Source organism: Symphodus melops (assembly GCF_947650265.1).
Source record: "Symphodus melops genome assembly, chromosome: 13".
NCBI classification, from domain to species: Eukaryota; Metazoa; Chordata; class Actinopteri; order Labriformes; family Labridae; genus Symphodus; species Symphodus melops.
The window spans coordinates 17,277,556-17,302,690 of record NC_136703.1 but is presented as its reverse complement, the minus strand read 5'-3'; the positions used below and the strand labels follow the sequence as shown (position 1 = coordinate 17,302,690).

The window sequence follows — 25,135 nt, the reverse complement described above, 5'->3', positions numbered from 1 at the left end:
CATGAATATATTTGAACCTAGAATATGTGATGTGACAATGAGATATGCTATTATAATATAATTTATGACAAATGGCAAAAATAGGAACTGTGTGAATAACCAGGAAATAAATAAAACACTGAATTTATAATCGAATTCCAAGCACATTTTACAACACCATCTTCTGTTGGCTTTTACAGTCCAGTGAGATCAGCTGCAGTTTCCAACTGCTAAATAACATTTCTTGCCCATCGACCAGCTGATGTCTTTAATTTGATTAATCAAGCATGCACAGTCTGACAATATGAAAGCAACAGGAGGTTCGAGATTGGAATCATGTTTGCTTAAGCAACCTTTAAACAAACATGTCTTTTGACATAAATACAACTGTCTGCAGTTTTTAAAAAAACTTGAATTTATTTTTCTTTAGAAAATAAAACAATTACATGTTTTTCATCCATGTTTCAAAACTGACCATGATTACTTAATCTTAGGAATTAGAATTAATCTTAGGAATTAGAATTGTTCACCTATTAGTTTAGTTATGCAATGAAAAAAAGAGAACAGTATTAAAAGTAGGACAAATAAAGTGGATAAGATGTCCTTTGCTCTTTCCTTCTAGCTCTTCTGGAGGGGATCTTGTATTTTGCCAAATCCAAAAAACATTTTACCAATTGGAACATTTTTAAAGATGACTGACCTCAATTGATTTCCAGGTCAGAGAGAAATGAAAGGACATGGTTGTATAAATAAGCAGTTGGAGGGAATCCCAAATCATCCTGAGCCCAAATCCAACTGTGGCCTTTGCTATTTCTTTCATCTGTCCCTCTTCGGTATTTATTTGGTCCTCAAATCCAACTACAACTGCATCTAGTCATTATATTATATGTCCACTCATACCTTCTTTCTTGTATTTAACTTTGTAATTTTGTATTTTAACTTTGTACTCATATCCTGACACTTTTTTCTTTTGTTGACACTTAATAATTGGTTACATTTTTTGTATAGGTGCACTGTCGTTCATTTACTTGCTCTGTGGGCCTTTGAATTGCCTCCTGGGCACAAATAAAGTTTTTTGAAATTGAATTATATAATGTTACAAAGACTTGGCAAACACCGTTTATGAGATGATATTCAGAGTTGTTAAGGATATGTTTTCATTCAGGCTAAAAGGGAATGTTCCTCATCTGCGTAAGAAAGAAAATGTCTAACATTGAACAGTCTCAGGCGGCCATACTGACTAAATAGCTGTCATTAAATAACACTTTTTCGAATTTCCAATCATTAAAATAATCCAGAATTGAATTAGGAGTCAAAAGACATTTGTTACTCTGCCTCCCTCAGGCGGAATAAAAAAAAACCTGTATAACCATGCTAGTGAAACTGTACTTTGGCTGTTAGCTAAAAGTGACAGTTTTGAGCTAAATGCTAAGGTTAGCATGCTAGTAGGCTCAGGTATAGTTTTTAAAATGTTTCCAATTATCTTAGTGTGATTTAGTAGGCCTATACATGTTTTTTTAGATGTCTGCCATTCTAGCAGGTCATCTGATCTGGTAAAAATGGTTGTCCGTCCCGTCATTGTTAAGATATGTTATTTAAAATACATGTCACAGAACAGAAGAGTTACTAGAACACATCCTTTATGGATCATGTGTCGATATAAAAAGGATACTCATCAGGGAAATGTGGACTTATTTCAGTTTTGACCAAAGTGGGCCACCAACTGTCCGAGCAGAGTTGCCATCCCCAGAGTGTTGTCAAAACTAAGTATAACCGTCCCCAAATAACCAGAGAAAAAGTTAGAGGCATCGGCTTAACAAAGCAATTTATGCTAGGTAAATAATTATAAAGTATCCAGCAAAACCCCAGAGATGATGTAAATAAAATCAACAATTCCTTCCTGATCCATTAAATCTGTAATTCCCTTCAGGCTTCAAGGAACTTCCTAAAAACATCAAATCTTCTGTTTCCTTTGACTACTGGCGAGCTCTGCGTCACTTTAAAAGGCTTTGACATGATGAGAATGTGAAGAAGTTGTTAACTATTGCACCCTCCTTTGTGAGAACCACACAGACATACACGCTCACATACTTCAAACTAACGGATCCTCTCCACTGCTGCACCACCTGCCTCCCATCAACCCCCTCATCAGGCACAATAAGGTCCCTGTTAATCCACTCATCTCAGCCCATAGTGTGCTTACAGAGCTTCCTCTGCAGGGCTTAGCTGATCCCTCTAGGCCTCCTGGAAACAGAAAGTATAAAAAGGTGCTCACAGCCTACACACTGCCTTTGTAACTCACCTTCTCTGACTTTTTTCCTTTTTTATAAACACGGGCCTTCTGTATGTGCTCGCTACTTGTTTCATTGCCAAGCAGATTCAGGTGTTGTCCAGTCAAGGTAAATAACATACTTGAGTACAGTATTTCTATATGAAAATCCTTATGTCACTGTTAGAGGGAAATATTATATGTTTAACCCCAAATATCTGATTGCACTGTTACCTTTTAAGGTTTCATGTTTTTATGGCAGTGGCCTGGCACACAGGCAGGGTATTGTCACATTTCAGATATTTTCATTAGTTGTAAGCATGATCAAAGAAAAATGAAAACTTAAAATTCTCACTTTTTCAATAAACAGTTCAAAGACCAAAGGGAAAAAATGAATACATTTTTCAGAAAAAAAAAATGTAGGCTCTCCTGTTTAGCTCAGTAGTCAGATTGCGCCCCATGTGTAGAACGATACATATTCTTCTGTTGGAGTATGAAATTAACCTTAACATTTGCTGCATGTCTTCTCATATCCTCTCTCCTGAAGCTATTTCCTGTCTATCGCCATTATCCTATCAATAAAGATCTCGATTGGCCTAAAGTATGGTTAGTAGAACAAGGATTAAAGAGTGGTGCACCTTCAAAATAACTTGCTATGAGAGTAAAATTGTGCTTGCACACTATTGCATCAGAATTCAAAATGATCCAATTAACTTATTGTTAGCCTAATTGTTTAGCTGTTTTACATTTGATACTTAAGTAAGTTGAGTAATTTCTATTAGGAATAACATTATTTAAGTTTTGATTGTACTTTAACGTTTATTTTTGATATCTATAATATTTTTGTATTGGTGATTTTATCGAGGTGAAGGATCTCCTTGCTCCTTCTGAAAAGTCGAGAATCGATTGGAAGTAGATACAAATGTGTGTAAACTTGCACCGTGTTTTGGTGTGAATTCTATCCTGCTGTGTGGTCACTCAGTCCTGTTGCACAACAAATCATGTCCTATTCCATTTCAGCATGATCTGTATTTGTTTACTCTCACCACACCCTGTTAGCTCCCTGAATGTTTTTTCCTCTGATTATTTCTGATTTGTGTTGTTCGGCTGATGGCGACCCCTGATGTCTGCCCTCTCATCTACCGCCCCACAAGTGGGGAAGTTACTTTAATAACCAGAAGGTCTTCCAGAGGAGATCCAGTACAGGGGGAGAGGGGGAGGTAATTGAATTTGAGTCTTCAGCAAATGATTTTTTCCAACAGCGCTATGTCCTCCCCTTTCTCCTTAGCTTAATGTGTCATGTATGGTCCCGCGCAGTGTGTCACATAGGCAGGCCCTAAATCATCCAGTAATTGATTTGGAGAAGCTAAGTACCTCCTACTCTTCTAACAGGTATGATTTAATAGTACTAGTTTAGCCATACATATATAGTGCTGTTTCGTTGTGTTTGTAGTCTTATAGGCTTCATTGAACAGATGTTTCACAGATTTATTGCCTTTCCAACAAGAGGTTTATTGTAAAAAAATGTTTTTAAATAAATCAGTTTCCTACCTTGCTGTTATAACTTCACATAAGAGTTCATGCGTTGTGTTTTTGTGTCTTTGATTATTTGTTTACCCAATCCAGAGATTTTTTACGTCAGTGTTTCCCGATAAGAACCTGTTGAACCTTTAAGGTGTGAAGTTCTCTGTGTCTAAAGCAGTGAACAGTGTGCTTGATCATCCCCATTATAATTAATCCATCCCCTAAAATGTCAGATGTTGACATCTCAGCCTTAGGTTAGACAGTAACTTTTATAATTAGCCTTAACATCTAAGAAAAAGGTTGGATCAAAAAGAAGTATTTCTTAAAAGAAGTGTATTTTAAACTCTTGATAGACCTCATGCACTATTTTTCCCCAGATGGATCAACATCTTTGAAGCTGTGGTTAAATGTGAAACCTAGCTGATTGGTTTCTATTTGTAGTTCAGTCAGGAACAAAGACTTCTCCCCTTACACCCCTTGTCTCCTTACCCCTTTTGTTACCCCATATCGTCTCCATCTCACTTTCTGTCTTTTATTTCAGCTAATCTTTCTCCAGCATGTACCCTCTATAAAGACACTTAATATATTTTTTTTCCCCTCTTTCTCGAGCTGGGAAGAAGCTCTCATCACAAAATGAGTGGGTATCATAATTGCTCCTTTTATCCCACCTCGCACACACAAATACACGCACTGGCACACATTTGTCCTCCCTGTTGCTGTGCTTTAACCCATTTAGGTGCATGCATCTTGGCTTTGCCCTTAAGCCGCACAGACTGTCGGCTAATGGCCACCACATTTTTTTTCTCAATACTTAATTATGTTTTGTGATAAAGACTACATCTTAATGTTAGCTGAATTCCTTTTAGGCTAATGGTACCTGATCACCTCTGTACACAGCTAAATTGGCCTTTTCTTTGCAATTGTTGCTTTGTCATGTGGGTCTAATATGTCTGACTACAGGGCCGATGGAAGTTATTTTGAACAAGGGCTGTAAAAAATCTTTTGTTCTTTTTTTGGACAAAAAAACCCAATGAGCCTATAGGCCTATTTAGAATACATTTATAATATATACATTTAAATATTTTTTTTAAAAGATGAAGATTCACCACGTCATTGTTTTACACTCTTCAGTGAACACAGCCAGGGCCACACACAGACACCATCAGTTCTCAGAGGAATATATGCACAATTACTTAAACTTCACAATAACACTTTAACAATGCAATAGGTTTGATCAGCTGGCATCAACCTGAGTCACTGCACCTACATGTATGTCACGCACGACTCTATTAGCTCCAAAATCCTTTTACGCACAGCGCAAAGAAAGAATCTCAGACAATCTAAGCACATTATTGAATAGCTCTCCACATTCATTACGCAAACATACGCACAAAATCACACTTTTTTTCTCCATCTCCAACCTTTTTTACGCAAGCCACAAGGAAACAATCCAAATCATTTATGTTATTAAACAGTTCTCCAAATCCATTACGCACAGAACACACGATCAAAGTAACACTCTCAATCCCCACCACCTTGCAAAAATACTATAGTGTGACATTAAAATGCATATATGAAAGTGCGCGGCGGCACCATGATCTTACTTTGAGCTGCAGACAGGGTGCCCTGGTTACAGGTGTCCAAATATCCAGGTGCGCACTGGGGTCGTGGAAATAAAGTCTCTAATGAGGGGACGAATGTCCAGAGAGTTCATGATGTCTGTGTTGGCATACATCAATTAATGGTTTGTGAGTCTTTTCTGGGTCATCATGGTGCTGCGTACCCATGTCTTCAAAAGACGCAAGGCTGAGAAAGTGCGCTCAGATGAGGCCACAGAGACGGGGAGGCACAGACGTAACTCAATCAGTGTTTCTGTCTCTGAAAACATGGCTCTTGTTTGTTACTGGAGCTTCGTCCAACACGATGCTACATTTTGAACTGTGCCACTCGTAGACCGAGCATGGAGCGAGCAGGGAACCTTTTCACTTAGGCGTCTGCAACCACGAGCCGGCCTTACGTTGACAACGTAACTTCCGTGACTTGACAACGCAACTTGTGTTAATTAGGCCTAAAAATAATTAAATCAAAATCAAGAAATACATGTAATAGCCTACGCGTGTCAAAATCTTTTCCCATTCATAAAGGAATGGGAAAATGGAATGTATAAATTGTGCAAAAGTATTTTAAATAATTGTTTTAAAACATTTTTTTAAAAAGCTCCCCCTCGCCACTAGGGGGTGCTGCAGCACCCCCAGCACCCCCACTTCCTGCGGCCATGTCTGACTATGGTCTTCATTCAAGTCTGCAGACGAGCTGGTGTTTGAAATCCATTGAGCTTTTCTTCAGCATCACATTGCTTAATGCCTGAGGTCAGAGGACGGTAAAAAAGGATATCAGAAATAATGTTAGCGCCCACTGGTCTATATGTAATCGCATTCTTCCCGGTGGTCGCCGAAATTTTCCTTCCAGTATGTTATATCAGTTTTTTTATGTCATGGATGTGTACTATAAGTCATTCACAGATTTACCAGTTCAGAGAGAACACCTGCAGCAGTGTCAAACTGTCACATACATGCCCAGATTTGTTCCTTTCAGAAGAGTTGTCAAGATGTGACTTGATCTGTCGAGATCTGATCGATTTGTGTCTTTGCATTGTCTGCTTCCTTTGTACTGTCAAAGGCAATTTATAATTCTTTGTTTGCTTGGGAAGACTCTGGAGTGAGTCATTAGTTGAGCATTGTTGATTTAGTCACAAAAGCACTAGTTCCCCCTTCTCCCCACCTCACTCCCAAAAAAAGGCTGTATAAAAATAACAGAGGGTGTCAAATGATTCATTCTATCAGTGGCTGTACTCTCCCCATCACCCCACTCTTTTGAATTAAAGGAGCCGTATGAAACTCTTTGTGTCTAAAAATCGTTAAAAATTCAAAACATTGGTGAAAGCTGTCCCCCGACCCCCGAAAGCTGATGCACATTCAGACTGCCATGTCACTGACACTGAAGCTTCAGTGTTTAGCCAGTTCTGCATTGGCCTTAAAACCTTTCTTAGCTCTAAACACATCTCCAATAATTTTCCAAGTTTTACAACGTTTATGGTCGTGCTCATAAGAGTTTTTTTTAGAAATGCTGATGCTTTTTCAGTCAGCTAAAATCAGTTATATCTGAACCAGTTTGCATGCCCCCTTCCATTGCTGCAAACACTGTTGGTTTGCTGTTTGCCTGGCAAACTGAGGGTCTTCTAAACGGCTGGAGGGTTCCTTAAAACCACTTAACTTCTCTGGTCCAAACAAATACAGACCATCACTGATAGGATTTGTGTCTTCAAAGGAGGACATACTGACTGCTACATTGTTGTCAGAGAAGTCAATATTTTAACATAAAATGTTATAAAATATTGAAGTCATTTTATGATTAATTAAGTAGATATCTTACGTACAGTATTGGTCCTCAAAGGATGTCACAAACATCTACACAGTCAGTATCAGATGTTGTTTCTTTAGGGCTTCAGCTACTAACAGATGTGGTTGTTAGTGGATTGTCCACTTGAGAACTGTTTTTTTATTTAGTTTCTTCTCAGGAGTACAGCATGTTTTCAGTGAAAATCGGGCTATCTGCTGTGCTTTTTGTTTACAGAACAATGATGCATGACCTTGTGATGTTATAGAGCCATATTTAAAACAATGCTTAGTCGAATTCAACCCCCCTGGGTCCATCTGCTGTTTGTTCCAAAGTAGAGTGAATACTTAAGAACAGGCTCTATTCTCAGATGTGCAATTTACTAAATCTTACAATCCAATCATTACTACAACAACGAAACGGTCCAAAAACAAGGCATAAGACACCAAAGACTGAACAAGCGTGTCTTTTTGTGCTCAACATTCGACACAGAATCTGCCCATTTCTTCACATTTCTTTCAGTGAAAGAGAGATGATGGAAGAATATTGTGATTTATAAAAAAATTTCTGGAGAGTGCTTAAGATTGTAAAATTCACACAGTGCTGCCACACTGAAGCCCAGTTGGTATCAGTCAAAGATGTCGGGGAAAAAAAGCCTTTCATACATAGCCATGAATTACTTCATTTTTTTCCCCTCTTTTTATTCTTTCTGTCTTTTTTTAGATCCTGCTGTTCACACATGTACCATTATTAGAGCTGACAGTAACCCCTAAGCTTAGCTGTAGGCTTACCACTGATTATATTTACCTACAACTCAAGTAATGCAACATTTTAATTTGTTTGGAGAATGCAGGAGGGGAACGTCAACCCTGAAAAAATGGTGGACAATAACAGTGGAAGGTTTTATTTTGAGAGTAAATAAGAAATGAGTTGTCGTCTGTAAGAGTAAAGTTTGCATATAAAAGAAAGTCGGGAAGGATTGAAAGGTCATCCAAATGTCAGATTTAAATGCAGACAAATGCTATAATTAACTTCTTCCTACTGACATTCAACAATGGTATTTTAACTTTGTAAACCATGACAGTACCTGACTGTAACAGCGTAATATCTGTTAAATATCTGAATTCAAGCCCAAGCTGATTTGAGGTTTTTTGGGGTAAACAATGTGTTTTATTTCCCGCTGTCCACCATCAGATAATGAAATGTAATGGGAAGGACATTTATGAACATGAGAAAAAGCTAAATAATAATGATATTTAACTTCATCCAAGAGCCAAGCTTCTGTCTCATCATGTCAGGTAGACTTTCATCTGTTGCTGTATGTTGTAGTCTTCATTTAAAAATGACAAATGAATAATTCCTATTTCCCCAAGAAACTCCACAACATCAAACTACATTCTTTTTATTGTTGGCAGAAACTCCTTACTGAGTGTTTTCACAGTCATCCTTTTCAGGAAAACTCACCCGAAAGTTTACCAAGCCACTTTCTTCAGTGTGCCTAAAAGTTCTAAACGATCTAAAAGATCTAAACCAAGCGTTAGCAGAATATCACATTTATTTTAAATTTCCTTGTGCATTTATTTGTAACAAATTGGAGAAGTACTGCTAAAATTGTGTCCTGCCAATATGCAGCAAATTCTGCCATGTTTCATTCTGGATTGGTTGGACCAATGGTGTAATCGTCTTGTGTTTGGAAGAACTTGCTGCAAAATATCTATGTACGAAACCCTAAAAAGTGACATTGTAACATGTATATTTTGTGGAAACCCCACACGTTAAATTAGTTACAGTAAGTAGGAGAAAAAAGAAAGTAATTTTAGTCAAAAATGCACCTTGAGCCATTACATAACCTAAAAGTTACATAATAAACCATATAGCAGGATTTTTACCACAGGTTAAACTGCAAAATAAAGCAGTGCTTTGACTCCACCATAAAACACCACACACATCCAACCCTGGACTCTATCCAAGTAATGGAGCAATTTGGAGAAACAAGAAGCAATCTGAGTGGAATCAAACCCTTTTACCTCGCAGCATGAAGACGGCTCAGGGAAACATCCAACCTCTAAAGCTACGCCGAGGCTTTTTAGTGCTTTTACTACGAAAGTGTTGTTGAATCACAGAGAGAAATGGATCAGGTATATGTGTTCAGCTTCTCTCTGCCATGATATGAAGAGCGCAGTGGGAGGACATGTAAAAATGCATAGCAACAGACTCTTTTTCTTCTTTCTCTCTCCGTTTCCACCATTCACACATACTTGCGCAGGCACATTAACACAAATACAAAAGACAGCACGGATATAGCACAAATGAAACGCACAAGTCTCTGTGGAATCATAATGGCCCTATATTAAAGATTAAACCCTAAGGCAAATGATGTAAAAGGCAACACAACAGGAATCAGGCTCAGTTTGTGAATTACACAGGTCATGAGCGTAACCAGGAAACTCAAACAGCCATGTTTCGGTGTGTGTATCTATGTGTGTGTGTGTGTGTGTGTGTGTGTGTGTGTGTGTGTGTGTGTGTGTGTGTGTGTGTGTGTTCCCATTTCAGAGCCAGTCAACCTAGAGACAGCTCATTGCTCCTTTGACCTGCATGTCATCACACCCAATCACGCCTGTCGGTCAGATCATTTTCCTCAAATCACAACCAACATAGAGAGGACATATGAATACACTCACAGGCGGTATCCATTTCCCTCTGTGAGATGCAGGATAGAGCCTGTGCAGTGGTGTGTGAGTGTGCGATTTGCCTGTTGAAACCCTGCAATTCTATTTCAGGCCATCCCACACATAGTGGGAGAGAGAGGAGCAGAAATGTGTCACCCTTTAATTACAGCTTTTCAGGTCCTTGTGAAATTTTGTGCATCTGTAGGTAAGAGAGGCCTACTTTGGATTTCAGGAACACACCTCCAGCAATTAACGCATCAGGGGCAAGAAGAAGTGTGTGCGTTTGTGTGTACTTGTGTGTGAACAAGAGAGAGAAAGAGAGAAGTCAAGAGTGTGTGTGTGTGTGTGTGTGTGTGGGTGTGTGTGTGTGTGTGGTTTGATTCGGCGTATTTAGCCGTACTTTCAGGATCAACAGCTCCAGCACATTTAAACAATGTCCCTCTAACTAATAATGACAGCACAATGTGAGTAATGCAGACGGCCAATCTGAGTGTGTGTTATGTTCCAAATTATATCAGTGGCATTGTCACCCACTCTGAGCTTTTTTCAGCCTGCTCTGCGAGCTGAACCACGCAGCTTTATTCCTATAGGGTCAACCCCCTTTCAATTAATTTCTTGTTAGTCCTGATCCAAATAAGCTGCAGTAAGAATTTAATCCTCATAAATGGATTATGAGCTGATTGGCGCTGTGAGATGGCTGTTTGTTGCTGGAATTAAGGCTTACGTAATTCTGGATTTGATGGTGTGTTGACAGCCAAATACAGACTGAAAAGTTTGCTTTTGAAATGATGTTTTTTGCCAAAATAAAAATGATTTCCAGCCTCTAACGGGGGATGAGATCTAAAAGCAAATTGGCTTTTTCTTTGTGAGTGTCCTTGTTAATTATTTTTCCTGCAACATCGGAGAGTGTCGAACAGAAGAACTCATTCACCTCCCTCTCTGGGGCATTAAGAAACAAAATGGAGGAATCAAGGACACCAAACTTGCCTGAGTGACCGCATGAAAAAGAGAATTTCTCCACGTCTTTTACAAATAAAAAAGCTGCTTTTTATCTCTTTTATCATTTGTATCCTCTTTAAATATACACTGACAAACACATACAGAAACTACTTTCTCATCGCCTGCATCTGTATTCCTGTACCGTACGTTGTATTCTGCAATTTTATTTTGACTTTCATTTCAGAGGTATATAAGAGCTATGAGCGAGTCTGTCTGTACTTATTCTTGCAGTCGGAATCCATGGAGACCAGTATTGGTGCCATTATCCTGTATGGAAGGTTACTGTGTTCCAGCACACCTGCTCCCTGCTATGTGAGATAATTTTTCTGACATAGGAGGAGATGTGTGTGTGTGTGTGTGTGTGGGCAGTTCTTTCTGTGTGTAACCTTTTATTATTAATCAGGGATAAGGTCAGCAGGGGAGGGGAAAGAGGCCAAGGGTTGACATTTGGTGCTGTAAGTACAGTAGAGAGGCTCACTCACCTGTGAGTGAAGATGTAGGTTACTGTTTCATTTCTGCCCACAATGCAATGTGTTTCCCTGCGAATGTGTGAACGCTCATTTAAAAATCTAAAGAAGAAATCACAAGGAGGCTGATTCAAACAGAGAAAATATATTTATTTTTAATTCAAGATTTCTGTTTATGTATTGAACATGCTCATCCGATGTGTCGATCCAAAGCAAAAAAAAATAACAAACGCCTCAACATTTGAGAGCTGCATTCAAGCTTTTAAAGTTGAGGATGACCACAATATTCTTGTTTATATCCATCTGCTGTCTTGTAAAACTGATAAAAACATTTGATTATGTAAGTGAGTCAGCAATACGCTACCAAATTAGTTTCACCGCATAGCATTTCAGTTTGTTTCTTTGCTCAAGTTCTTTTTTATTTTGTCATCCTGGAAACCGCCCCCCCCAAAAAAAAAAAACTTTTCTCCCACAGATAATCAGACGATCCAAAAACAACCTAAAAAAAAAACCTATCATGGCAAAAATTATAAATGAACCGATCCGCATTTGGTAGATTATTAGCCTAGAAGTGCTATAGGAATAATGGCCTGTGTCAACTAAATGGCTTCTTTCATTTGCATTTGCAGCGCTCAAATCCCTAATTTCAGAGCCTTTCTCATCAGCGCTTACTGTTGTTATACTAAAGGTCGCTCACGGCACTCCCCTCAGTAGAAACTTTAAACTCTTTTTTTTTCTCTGTAGCAAAGTATCCATAGAAAGTGTTTTCATAAACCACATAATGACAATGTAAGTGAATTATGTCCTGACATAAAAAGCAGCCGGGACTTTTTTTGTTACTCAAAAAGACGAGTCAGACTAGTTTTTCCTCGGACATTGTCAATTGATTGGTCAATGAGTTAGAAAGGACATTGATGAGTCACAGTTTTCCAAAATTTAAAATATATTTTTAGCTGAGAGCATGGTGAGGGCAGTGACAAAAATCAGCCAATGCAGAGGTTGTTTGTGCTTAGGGCACTGAGCGCTGAACCGCATTGCTTTAGTAAAGAAAATGAGCACTTCCAGTTCAAAATAATAGCATTAGCAAACAAAGGTCATAATCAGGGGATTGTTAATGACACAAAGAGAAGCCATCTTTGATTTTCTTTTTCTTCTTCAATTCTCATAAAGAAACTGTTCATGCCTATAAATTGTTATGAAAGTATTAGGCTTTTTCAGTTTAGTACAAAAGCCAAACACATTTTGTTGAATGTCAGCTGATGTTTAGCAGTAATTTTTTGTTATCTTTATTACAGGTTTGATTCATCAATAGTTTTTTCTTAATACCTACATAGCCTTCACTGGTTGGGGAAAACTGAATTGCTGGACATCAAAATGTCCTTGCTTATCACTTGCTTAGTCCTTTAGCTTGCTCATCTGAGTGACACTCAAGCCTGCAGCTAACTCAGAAAATTTGCATTTTGGACTTTGAATGATTGGCCTTTGTCACATCATATTTTTGTCTTGTGCAACTGTCTAAGTCACCAAGGGACATCTTGTTGGATAGTTTGGTACTACTGCAGATTTATAGAGAAGAATTACAAAACCTTTCCACTCTGGCTTTAATATTTTATCAGATGTACTGAGTCTTTGAACGTGCACTTCTGTTGAAAGTAGTAAAGTGCAACCATTACCCACAAAGAACAGAGAGTAACATCTTGAGTTACATGTGATTTGAGTTGTTCCACATACATGGTAACATCCACACACAAACAACATTCATAAAGCCTGAATGATTGTTTGCTATGCTGCAGCAGAATCCACAACATGCAATGGATGATTAATGAATGCGGGTTGGAACAATAATTTCACACAGTGTTTGTTTACTATGAAATAATTGCTTACATACAGCACTGAGATTAGGTGACAAACAAGAACCTGTTGAGACGATTAGTACCCTCCTTTGTTTGGCTTCTGTGTCTATTCTGTTGAAGCCTGTAATGTTCCAAAAATTTGTCAACCAAGAGGCATTTTAATTTTGTTGTAATACTGTACCGTGGTGATAGATAAGGATGTTTTTGCGTTCACATGGGGTCTATAGTTGATTTTGATGAGTTTTGCTCTTGCTGTGACGAGTTAATGGAGCCTTGGTCAGGCTCTGTGCTTCAACAGAGCACCTCCTCTCATGTCAGCTTTTACATAAATAAGAGCTTTTTCTCTCCATCACTCCCTCTCCTTCTCTTTCTCTCGTGCGTGCACACCCACACAGAGCCTGTCAGAGGCACATGAGAATGGGAGGAGGAAGGAGGGAGGTGGGTGAAGCATGACACGTGGAAAAGAGAACGCGTTGCTGTTAACACTGCATCTACAGCCCTCTCTCTATTGTTTCCCAATATTTTTTTCTTTCTCCGTCTGTTTCCATATACAGTGTGTATAAAAGGGTACTTTCTCTGATTGAAAGTGGTGCTGTTGTGATTTTATGGGCAGAGAATCTTCTCTTTGTACTCAAAATTACCCAATTACACAAGATCTTCTTTCCTTAGGCACAGAGATGTTGATTAATCTCAGCTAATTTATGTGTAAATGAAGACAGTGCTAATTGGATCTTACTGAAGGAAAAGCAAATTATAGGAGAAAACAAATTCGGATTCAGTGATAGTTTATGATCCGTAAAACATGATATGCCTCAAGCATGGACGTTATCCACATTATATAACTGTGCAAGGGTGTGTGACAAAATCACACCTAAAGGAAGTTTCATGCTTCTCAACGAAGACATTGGTCGAAGGAAAAAATATGAGTGTTTTCTCTGTGTTAAGTCTTTATTCACAGTACATATATATATATATATATATATATATATATATATATATATATATATATATATATATATATATATATATATATAAATATTCAGACACTTGTAAATAATGACTGTTGTTCAAGGCTTTGCACACTAATCTGTTGTCACGGCAACTTGCAGATTTTTTTTATTTAACTGACCTAGAGTTTTCTTATTGCTGCCTTACCAAGGTACACTTGTCTTATTTCGAGTTACTGTTCTCTGCAACCCTGTAAAAATAACAGTTAAAGTCATGGTGAAGTAATTACGTATATAAGTCTTTGTTCGCCAGAGTCAACCCATTGTTCCATTATGAAAAAAATAATCTGGGAAATAGGCACAATTAAATGAATAGGTTTGACCTCAAAGCAAGGTAACTTGAAAACTGCATGGTGACAAATAATTATTATAGCGTAGCAACCAAAATACAAACTAACCTCTGAAGCCTTTTAAACATGTGAAATGATGTATGATGTGTCTTTAGAGATTAGTGTAGAAATTGGTCTCTTCCAACATTCAAAAACAAAACACTATTATGAAACATAAATGTGTTATCCACTTACAGAGGAAACATTTGCGTAATCAGCCTCCAAGATCTGGAGGACACATCAAATATTAAATTGGAATTCACCTATGTGTAATGAAGCAGTTTGAATCCACCTAAATTGTTCTCCATCTACAACATCCTTTAAGTATTTAAAATACGGAGCCACAGGCTAAAGTAAAATAAAAGTCTTTCCCAAAATTAAGGTCACTTGATTTGTTATTTTCCTCAAGAGTGGGTGAGTCTTGCTAAATACACTATAATATTCATTTTGTGACTATGGTCCCATTTAGAGTTAGATTGTATGTCAGTGCTTTCAGATCATTGTTAATCATTTTTAGGCCAAAATGCTAAATTCCAGGCTGCAATGATGGTCCATAAACCGATCCATGATGTCACGGTGGCTCAATATGTTGAGAACATCTGGGAAGATAACAAGGCAGTGTTTACACACTTAAGTGATAAGTCATAATAAACTCTAGTCTTGAACATATTAGACTTTAATTACTTGTTTATATTTTTTAGTTAATTGTTAATATTTATTGTTAATAAATATTTGTTAATATTTATTTTTTACATTGTACAAAAAGAGTACAGCCTGCCAAAGTTAAATTCCTTGGGTGTTAAACATACCGGACCAATAAAGCTCACTCTAATTCTGAATATTTGACTGTTATCACAGTTTTTGTGCCATTAGTAATGTCCTGCCTTGCAGAGGAGGTGACTATTATTGTTCACATGAAAATGTCAAAACAACTTAATTCACAAGTACATGACACCACCACCATCATACTAACACAACACAGTTTATTTATTGCAATTAAGGGAGCCATTAAGTGGCACCTATACTATTACTGAAGCTAATTGAAATGTCATTGTGGTGTAAAGGTCAAATATTGAGTAAAAACAGATAGATGTTTGTAATGAGTGCAGAGAAGATGTTCAGTAGAGGGCACGGAGTCTGCACCTTGTTATTTCAGTCATTCTCTCCTGCTGGTGATTTCACTGATTAGTTCCTCTTATCTGGGGGAAAGTGTATTGATTCGTGAGTACTTCTACGAGCAATCTGTTGGTCCTGACTCAAGATTGACTATATCGGCTTTAGACTTTTAAAAATTGTCTATAACAAGAGCCTAATCCTTCCACAACTGTGCTCCAAAACAACAAGCACATGATCCCTAATTATAAACTTAAATGAGTTTCACTTTTTCAACATCTCACATTCTTCTTAAGAAACATATTCAGTTAAGGGTGTTCAATTATACCACTACATGTATTTAATTAAAGCAGTAGTTACCAGTCTTTTTTTTTTTTTTTTGTATTTTCACTTTTACTTAACTTCTTACTTGATTTGATCATTTTTATGTATTACCACCATGTATTAATAATAGAGAATTGTCATGATTCACTATAATTTTCTATAACTAAACTGTTAGTCTTTAGACATGGGATCGTTTTCCAAAGCATGAAAACATGGGCTCCAATATGCAATCGTTTGCTTCCAGCAAGGAAACAAATTACAAGAATATCTAAATCACAAAATACACTCGACAAATGTCTCTTTTCTCCCCAAATATATTTTTATGATGCCTCCTCCATGGAACAGAAGTTCACAACTCATCTCTCCTCTGTACTTGTGTTGCTGGGGAAGAACAGAGGAGTGTGTTATGACTAACCATGTCGGCCTGGCAAGTGTGTATTACGTCAAAAAGTCACACACTCATCAGCAGCCTTCTGTACCAGCTGAATGTGCATTCAGTCAAAAGTTTGGCTGTAAAGACTACTCATTACCTTGGAACAGTTTGACACCAAAGCTGTGTCTTGTTTAACAATGCACAGTAGAGACTTACAGTACATCTTAACAAGCAGGGTGTGAAGGGACCATTAATCGAAGCACTGGTGCACAAAGCGAAGCTGTCATTCCCTTCGTCTAACAATGTGTGCGTAAAATGAATGTCACATGCTCACAAGTAAGATAAGTCCCACTTGTTTTTAAACAAAACAACCAATTGGCTGCTTAAATGTTGCCATTTTCATTCTCTGAACCATACTTCTCATTCACACTTACTCTGCATCCAAAACCACATAATCTACCACATACTCAAACAACATGTACTACTGCCTGCTACATTTGACCTGCCCAGGGACTGCAGATGGAAATTAGCAAACTGCTATAATCTGGTACGAAGCATCTTTTCTCTGTGAAATTAATGTTATTGTTTGTACATGGTCCCTGACAACTAAACTAATAAACTAAACTAACTAAGTAACATGCCAGTTAGTGCTGTTAGCAGCAAACCAATGTACATCATCTCCACGTCACAGGACTTCATCAACCATGTCTTTGGGGTCTGAACTATGTTGAATAAGCTAGCTCTACACTCGGGCTGTCTATAGAATCTATCAACAACATAGGTTCATTTCTTATACACCTATAGTTATTTTCATATTATTTGTCATAGTAGGTTTATATCAAACCTATTGCAGGTTACTTACAATGTTATGCCCCTTATTGCTGGCTAGCGAGGCTAGCGAGGTCGGCCATTGGATAGTCTGAAAAGCTGCTCCGAATTTTCGGGTAGCTGAGTACAACCAGTAAGCTCAATATTGGCCTATTTCGGGCATTTCTCACATGCATAAAATTGTGTATCATGAATTGAAATGCATTACGTGGGCAATGTGACGTCTGATATGAATAATTTCCGATAGCATGTGGTTCTGAACACTTTAAAGCACCTGCTTATTGTTCTTCGCCAAAGCAGGTGCAGTAACTCCTTCATTGTGGGATTCATTGTTGCGTACGCTAGCACCAAATTTGAATTTACAATAGGCCCCCAGCTTCCTGTGGAAAATGGATTTTTAAAGGATACCTTTTGGTCATATAGTTTATCACCATCTCATAACTAGAGTTAAGAGGTTAGATCATCACTTACGAAAGAAGCAGCTTAATGAAATGTTGAGTCAAGATAAGCTAAGTGATCAAGCTAAGTGATCAATTTCAAAATAAACCAGGTGAACGAATGCATCCTCTCTGAAGTACTTACATGGTATTTCTTGCTTTGCTCACTAACCCAATCCGACCAGAAGGATCAAGTTCAGGATGACTCACATATATAGGCTACTTTCTTGCCAGTTATGTGTGGTACTGTTATAAAAGCTTTATGACCTCCTCAACTACAGTACCTTCCGACAAAGTATTCATTAAATACAAATTTGAGATAGAAAAGGTAAAAGGCTTTCTCCTGCTTACAACCTAAATGTAAAGCTAAGCTAACCAGCTGCTCTCCTTAGTTACATGTTAACATGTAGGGTAGACGAGTAGAATCAATCTTTTCATCTCAGCTTTGGGAAGGATGATTAATAAGCATATTTCTAAACAAAAACATTTTACTTAAGAGACCTGTAGAAACCAGCACAATTGCCCAATATGTCCATCTTGTATATCGATATCTTCATGTAACTACCAACTACCAGAACAGATTTATCAAAATATGTGCTTAACAAAAACATCAAATGATTTATAAGACCAAAAAGTGAGGTAATAAAAACAAATAACAACTACCCTATGAGCCAAAGCTTCTTCTGAACCTGGTCTGCTTTTTTTTTATTGCCAAAATATCTTACATTGGAACTGGGGCAACAGGCTGCAGTCTTCCCAGCAGGCCTCTTTCACACTGCCTCTATACACTAATGAAGAACAGCCTCAGGCCAGGCTGGAGGCTCAAGGTTACATACCTGTGATGTATCCACAGAAAAATCAGCAGAACCCATCTTAGAGAGATAAACAGTACTCAGCTCTGCTGGATGGAGGCTGACTCACTGGCAGGGTCTGTGGTGATGTCTGTCATTCCTTGGCCACAGCTTAAGCTCTGTTTTTCTGATTTCTAATCTGCTGTGGAAGTGTTGCTGTTTGAAAAAATGTCTAAAAAAAGACCTGGTTTGAGAAGAATTAATTTCAAGTCAGAAATGTCAGAGTCTGTTTGCACCTTCTCATCGTACATTGTGTGTTAATGTTTTTGTCAGTGGACAGCAGTGACCTTGATACATGACCTCCAGATAGCAAAGGGGGGAAAAGACAGTTGTTTTCTGTGCTGGAATGTCCACCTCACATCCATCAGATTACATCACAACACCATGACACAATTTAACAATTAATTTGGACTATCTTTTCATTTTAGTTTCTGCAAAATGTATCAATCAACATTTCTTTACCTCCACTTTTCACTAATTAACTGTTATAGCTCTCCACTCGTCTGCTTTCAAAATAACAAGCCATGAGATGTAAAGTCATTCTTGCTCTTGTTGCTGGCTCACTAGATATCTTAGTTGTCTGTAAAATGAGTTGCATTTCATTTTCATACTTTAGTAGCAGAGGCGATACCTAGTGCTGTTAATTATTCATGTGTCAGTAATGTGCACAGCTGGTCTCCTCTCAAACAGCGTGAGGGAGGAGAAGACTGAATTGATCTCTATTCAGACATTGGAGTAAAGTCATGAATGCAGATAGAGTACTGTCTGTTGATAATATGTAAGGTCTGCATCCTTTTGGTGATAATGTATGTTTTTTTTAAAAAAATATTACACCAATATTGTCATGCCTAGACAGAAATAATGTTGGTCCACCACTTTGGTCCAGATGGAAATATCTCAATCACTACTGCATGAACTGCCATTTAATGCCATTAAAGGATGATTTCTACTGGTTTTAGTATTCCCCGACTTTCCCAGTTGTGGAAATATGTTGCTCACAATTTTGTTTGCAAAATGCCTGTCTATAGGCAACTATTGTACAGACTGTAGATTTATATCTATATATTTATTGTCTGAAGTCTCTAGGGGTAATTCCTTTGGCTTTTCCTTTGGCCCCACCAGCAGTTCATATTTTTAAATATACAGGCTAATATTTCAAATTTTCTGGAGAGATTGGGTGGCAAAAAATGTGAACATTCATGGTTCCAATAAAATGTGATCATGAGCTCTTGCTTTTCCTCTGGTTCCTCCTCGGAGGTATTCCTAGTAATGTTTTATAAAGCCTATAGCATTTTCCATTAATTAACTGTTGGTTGGAAAGTTGGAATTATAATCACTTTAATTATCTCTGAACTTTTTATCCAGCACTGTCATTAAGATGAAATGTAAATGTTGGTCATACTTCTTATCACCAAGATTGGTGCTTTGTGTTTAATGCTAGCAGTGGTTAGCAAATGATACTGTTGCAGTTTGTCAAAATAAGCTGTTAGAGTGCTAATGTTAGCATTGAGCTTAAAGCCCCCTGTTACAAAGTTCAACCCAAATCCTAACTAGTAGTGCTGTTAATTCCTCATGTTAAATCAATAAACCTTGAAAGCATCTTAAGAATCTTGATCACATTTTTTTTTCTACAGCTGGTACCTGATGTCAAACACCATATACTAAGAATTTAAGATTTCCTTTGACTCCATTTTGTCTGTTTTCTTCCCAGGTATACTTGTGTCCACTGAACGAGTCTGTGTAGAGGAGCATGTTGTGACAGCCATGTCTCTGGAGATGGAGAAGACCATCACCAAGCTGTTGTATGACTTCCAGAGGAACTCCACCTCTGATGATGACTCTGGATGTGCACTTGAGGAGTATGTTTGGGTTCCTCCTGGCCTCAGTCCTGAGCAGGTGAATAAGATTCACAAAAATCCTGTCTCTCCTCATTCCGTCATTAGCTGAAGCTTGTCTTTTTTACTTGTCCATCATCGTCAGACTATATTAAATTCAACCAAATCAGTCAGAAGAATTAATTTAAAGTATCAGTGGCATTTTACTATAAATCCTGAGATGGAAAATAACCCGATTTGAAAATGAGACATGGAATCATTATTGGAGTTTTTATCCCTTCATGGGATTTTTACCTTTTTAAAGGAGGGAGGAATGGAAAGTTGAGAATGTTATATAAATCAGCTGTCAAGTTTTTCATGGTAGAAAAATTGTTAGGACTTTTTCAGCTGCCATTGTGAACGTTGATATTGTGTGGGAACAAAGTTCTGAGTCACAAGGAAAGACAAGCAAAAATAACATGATGTGAAGTCACAGAAGCCTGATTAGATTGAAATACGTAAATGTGGCCTGATTCATTTTATCAAAATTATTAAAGTATGCATTTGAATAGAGACCCTATTCTACAGAGACAGAAAAAATCTATTTATTTTCACATCTATATAGATTGGGCTTCATATACTGCATATATATTTTCAACATATACTGTAACAAATTAACGAAAGGATCACCTTGGTACCGTTAACATATATGAGTAAGACTGTAAGTGACGCCTTTTGTTTAGGAAGCCTCAGCTTCTTCCCTGTGTTGGTACATTTTTGCTGTTTTAAACCCAAAGGAATGAAATTAATTGAGTCTGTGAACGTTTGGATGAATTAAATTGGAAATGTGTTTGTTTGCATCCAGGTTTCACTATTCCCTGTCTGGACTCATTTGCAGTTAAAAAGCCTTTTAATTGCATGCATGACCAAGCTAATGTAATTCATTGTGCACGTGCAGATATCCACTTTTTGTTTTTTGTTAATTTTTTTCTCCGCTTTTATTTTTGATGTATTGTTTCTTTTTGCAGCTCTGCCATACGATGTACACATTTTTGTACAACGAGATTTTGGATGAACAAAAGAGCTGTCTTTATTAAGTAAGGGCAGCACTCTAATACAACAGGCCTCCTAGGGTTCTGTTCACAGATGACAGGTCGTGCTGATAACAGTCATTTTCTCCAGTCTGCCATCTTGACAGGATGCTTAAGAGGCTGCGATCTTTCTGATCCAACAGGGGGTGAAGGCAATTGCAGCTGCCTATTGCTTTTTTTTTTAATATACTTGAATGTGATGATTTTTCAAGCCTGTCACTTTGGATTTGTTTCTGCAGAATGTCATTAATGTGACTCACATTGACATGGCTTCATGTTGCACAGTTCATGAAGCTGTCAAATGTGAAGAAATCACAAGTTTGAACTACATTTCCTGTAACTTAGTGTTGATATTTGTTGGCAGTGCCTTGTTGATATGTTTATTCCCCAAATTTCAGACAAAAATGTTTCTGACTACGGTGCCCATGGCTGAATTGTAGACTACTCACAACCTCTGATCTCATTTCTATCAGATACACTCTGTATTTATGAAAGATTCAAAAATAATGGTTGCAAAGATAATTTTTTTTTTTTAATTTGAGCACATCCTCTTTGTCCTACTCTTCTTAAATATATGTTTAAACTGTAAAAAGAAATCAATAAAGCAGTGCCAAGTTTGGTTCCTCATCTTCAAAGCCAATTTACCACACATTACCTCATGAATTCTAGCTAGTTTTTTCAGATGGAGGTTAATTTAGTCGCTTCGGATTGTTAACCCTTTATCAAATCAATCAAATAAGCAATATTGGAAAACGACCTCTACAGAGTGGCAAAAGGAAATTAAATGCTTGATCCAAATGATCATGCAGATTAAAAAAATATTAACAAATCATTTGTTACAGGCCAACAATTTCAGACAACAGTTTCAGATCAAAACACTGTAATCCATTAAGGTGTTCAATTGTTTTGCAGCTTTAGACACAGAATGCTGCATTAGAGTGAATACTATTTCACTTTTAAAGCTCACTTGTGTCCTTAAAAGCTTTCCTGATCTGATTTGAGATTCTGAAAATAAGTTCATCGCCTCAAATAACTCTGACTTTGACAATTTGCCTGCAGTTTGGTGTCGCCCTCCACAGCATAGAATTAAACCAGGGGGTGGGTCATAAAGAGCGTGAGGGGCAGCACTTAGAGAGACATATTTCCTCTGTCTCTCACTCTCCACCACACCGATTATGGAAATTGAATCTCAACAACTTGAAGAGAATAGATCTTTACACCACAATGAAAACTAAGCTTATTTTGTGTCAAAGATTGTTTCGCTGAAAATCACAGACGAGTGGCAGGATTGCTTTCCGCTGTTTGAGTGTTTACCAATCATGGTTTCCTTGTTTTAGAACACTAACATGCAAATGGGAAGTGAGGTTCTCCATCATGAATTCTAATGTCAATAAAAGTATGAGTAACTGAGATTTCTTTAAAGCATTGTGAATATAAGCTGTTTACATTTTTAAGAACCTGATTCTTTCCAAGCATTTGTGTCTGCAACAGCAGCAAAGGAGCTCATTGTAAATCCCAGGCACCAATTTCCAAGGGCAGAGATATTGAAGGGTAGAGGCAAAACAAATTCTATTTGGTTGAAGACCATGATAAATTCATTGAAAAGTAATTTCAGATTAATTTAGGTGGGTCTGTCACATTGAATTAATTGAATAGAGTAGATAATGTAACCAACCAAAAAGCCATATGAAACTACAACCACATCACATTTTTTTCACGTTAGAATGGCATTCTTCTTCTTCTTCTTCTTTTATAACATGCACTTTGCATCAGCATTGTTTCCAAGTTTTGGCCTGTTGGCAAGAAACATTATTATTTCAAAGTTTGTAAATAGCCTACTTCAGGGCATCCTAATTTTCAAAATGGGTCAATGCTGGCATTTATCTAGTGGCCAGAAAAACAACTTGAAATGACTGCTTATGTGGCTTCACATCTGCTGGGTGTAAACATCGAGAACTGTTCTCTAAGAGGTGAAATGCCAGATGAACTCATCCTGTCACAGTATGCTATTGTTGATTAAAACTTCTTTCCAATTCCCAAAGCTTGAGAAATGTTAAACTTCATGTTTGTTGGTGTTTTGCAGGTGCATCAGTATTATAACTCCTTACCAGAAGAGAAGGTCCCTTACATAAACAGCCCTGGAGAAAAGTACCGCATCAAACAATTGCTGCATCAGTTGCCACCACATGACAATGAGGTAAATAAGCACAGCAACTCCCTCATTTGCAGTTTCTCTAGGTGGGTGTAAAATCCAGCAGTCAGGAAGTGTCTCAGGTGTTATTGCTAATGCCTGATGGTGAATCATGTCGTTCAGGTGCGTTATTGTAACGCGTTGGATGAGGAGGAGAAACGAGAGCTGAAGCTCTTCAGCAACCAACGGAAAAAGGACAACTTGGGAAGAGGCAACGTTCGTCCGTTCCCTCTCAACATCAATGGGGCCATTTGTGACAAGGTAAAATTTGCAACTACGCTTCTATCCTTTTATGCCCTCTTATCCCCCATTTGGCACACATGTGTTATCAACGAGCTTTTTTAGATCTTAAAAGGCTTTCTCTCAATAAATTTAACTTCCTCTTTTTTATCTGTATAACTCAAACTATTTTATTTTACATTCTTGGTTTTGCTTGCATGGGCTCTTTTGATTTTTCATCAGATAGATGAGACTGATGAGAAAACCTTTAAATCATAGAAAGATAATATCTTCTTCGTCTCCCTCTCCACTTCTTAGTTTGTATCAATCTTTTTCTATGCCTCTTCTTCCTCCTGTACATGATCCCTTTTTCTGCTTTTTTCCTCTCTCTTCTTTTTTCGCCTTCCCTTTCTCTGCTTCCTGTATAGTGTGGTGGTCAAATAAACGGAGGGGACATAGTGGTTTTTGCAGCACGGGCAGGTCATGGACAATGCTGGCACCCCCATTGCTTTGTTTGTGGCATGTGTGAGGAACTATTGGTGGATCTCATCTACTTCTACCAGGACGGAAAGATCTTCTGTGGCCGGCACCATGCTGAGAGGCTGAAGCCTCGCTGCTGCGCCTGTGATGAGGTGCAACTGTCTAGGCCTTGAGCTTTCAGGGTTTGAAATGGCTGAATGGTTCATAGTTTAGAGACTGGTCCGGAGAGAATATATGTCTCAGTTTTTAAGCTGTTTCTGAAAAGTCTCCTTGTTATGTAATCATAATGTGTGACAAGCAGGCCAGAGATAATAAAACTTGTGTATCTTTAGTTTAAATATAAAACAAGAATTGCACAGGGGGGTGATCGTGAAGTTATATTTTTATCCAATAAAACACATTCTTTCCATATATTTGATCAAAAAGAAATAACTTAAACCTGGAGTCCTTGGGTTACAAGATAAGAACCACTGTCTAAGAGAAACCTTAAAAAATTACGAAATAATAATGAACCAAGCATGAATTGCTGAAGCTCACCAAGCAGAACCACTCATTTAACATTTCCTCATAACCTCAGCTCAACTTCATGAACTCTCAGAGGATCCCTGCTGATAAATGTAATGTTTGGGTCTTGCAGATAATCTTCGCTGATGAATGCACTGAGGCAGAGGGCAGGCACTGGCACATGAAGCACTTCTGTTGCTACGAGTGTGCGACCACTCTTGGCGGTCAGCGTTACATCATGAAGGACGGACGGCCACACTGCTGCAACTGCTTTGAGTCCCTTTATGCAGAGTACTGTGACGCGTGTGGAGAGCACATAGGTAAGACACTCTCAGCATTCATTATTGCTGCAGAAAGTCATCAAAGATACAGTAGCTGTAACCAAAACACACATTTATTTTAAACATGGGCATTATCA

The 25,135-nt window shown here is 37.9% G+C and overlaps 1 protein-coding gene across 1 annotated transcript in view; it reads left to right on the top strand.

Annotated features, from left to right (window-relative positions):
• LOC306833352 (prickle-like protein 2) overlaps positions 1-25,135 on the top strand; it is a 92,470-nt gene that overhangs the window by 63,599 nt on the left and 3,736 nt on the right. The window contains exons 2-6 of the mRNA XM_079358570.1: positions 20,130-20,314; positions 23,407-23,520; positions 23,638-23,775; positions 24,162-24,365; positions 24,851-25,037. Coding sequence (XP_079214696.1) covers positions 20,183-20,314; positions 23,407-23,520; positions 23,638-23,775; positions 24,162-24,365; positions 24,851-25,037 — 775 coding nt within the window. The 5' untranslated portion in view covers positions 20,130-20,182. The remainder of the gene's footprint in view (positions 1-20,129; positions 20,315-23,406; positions 23,521-23,637; positions 23,776-24,161; positions 24,366-24,850; positions 25,038-25,135) is intronic.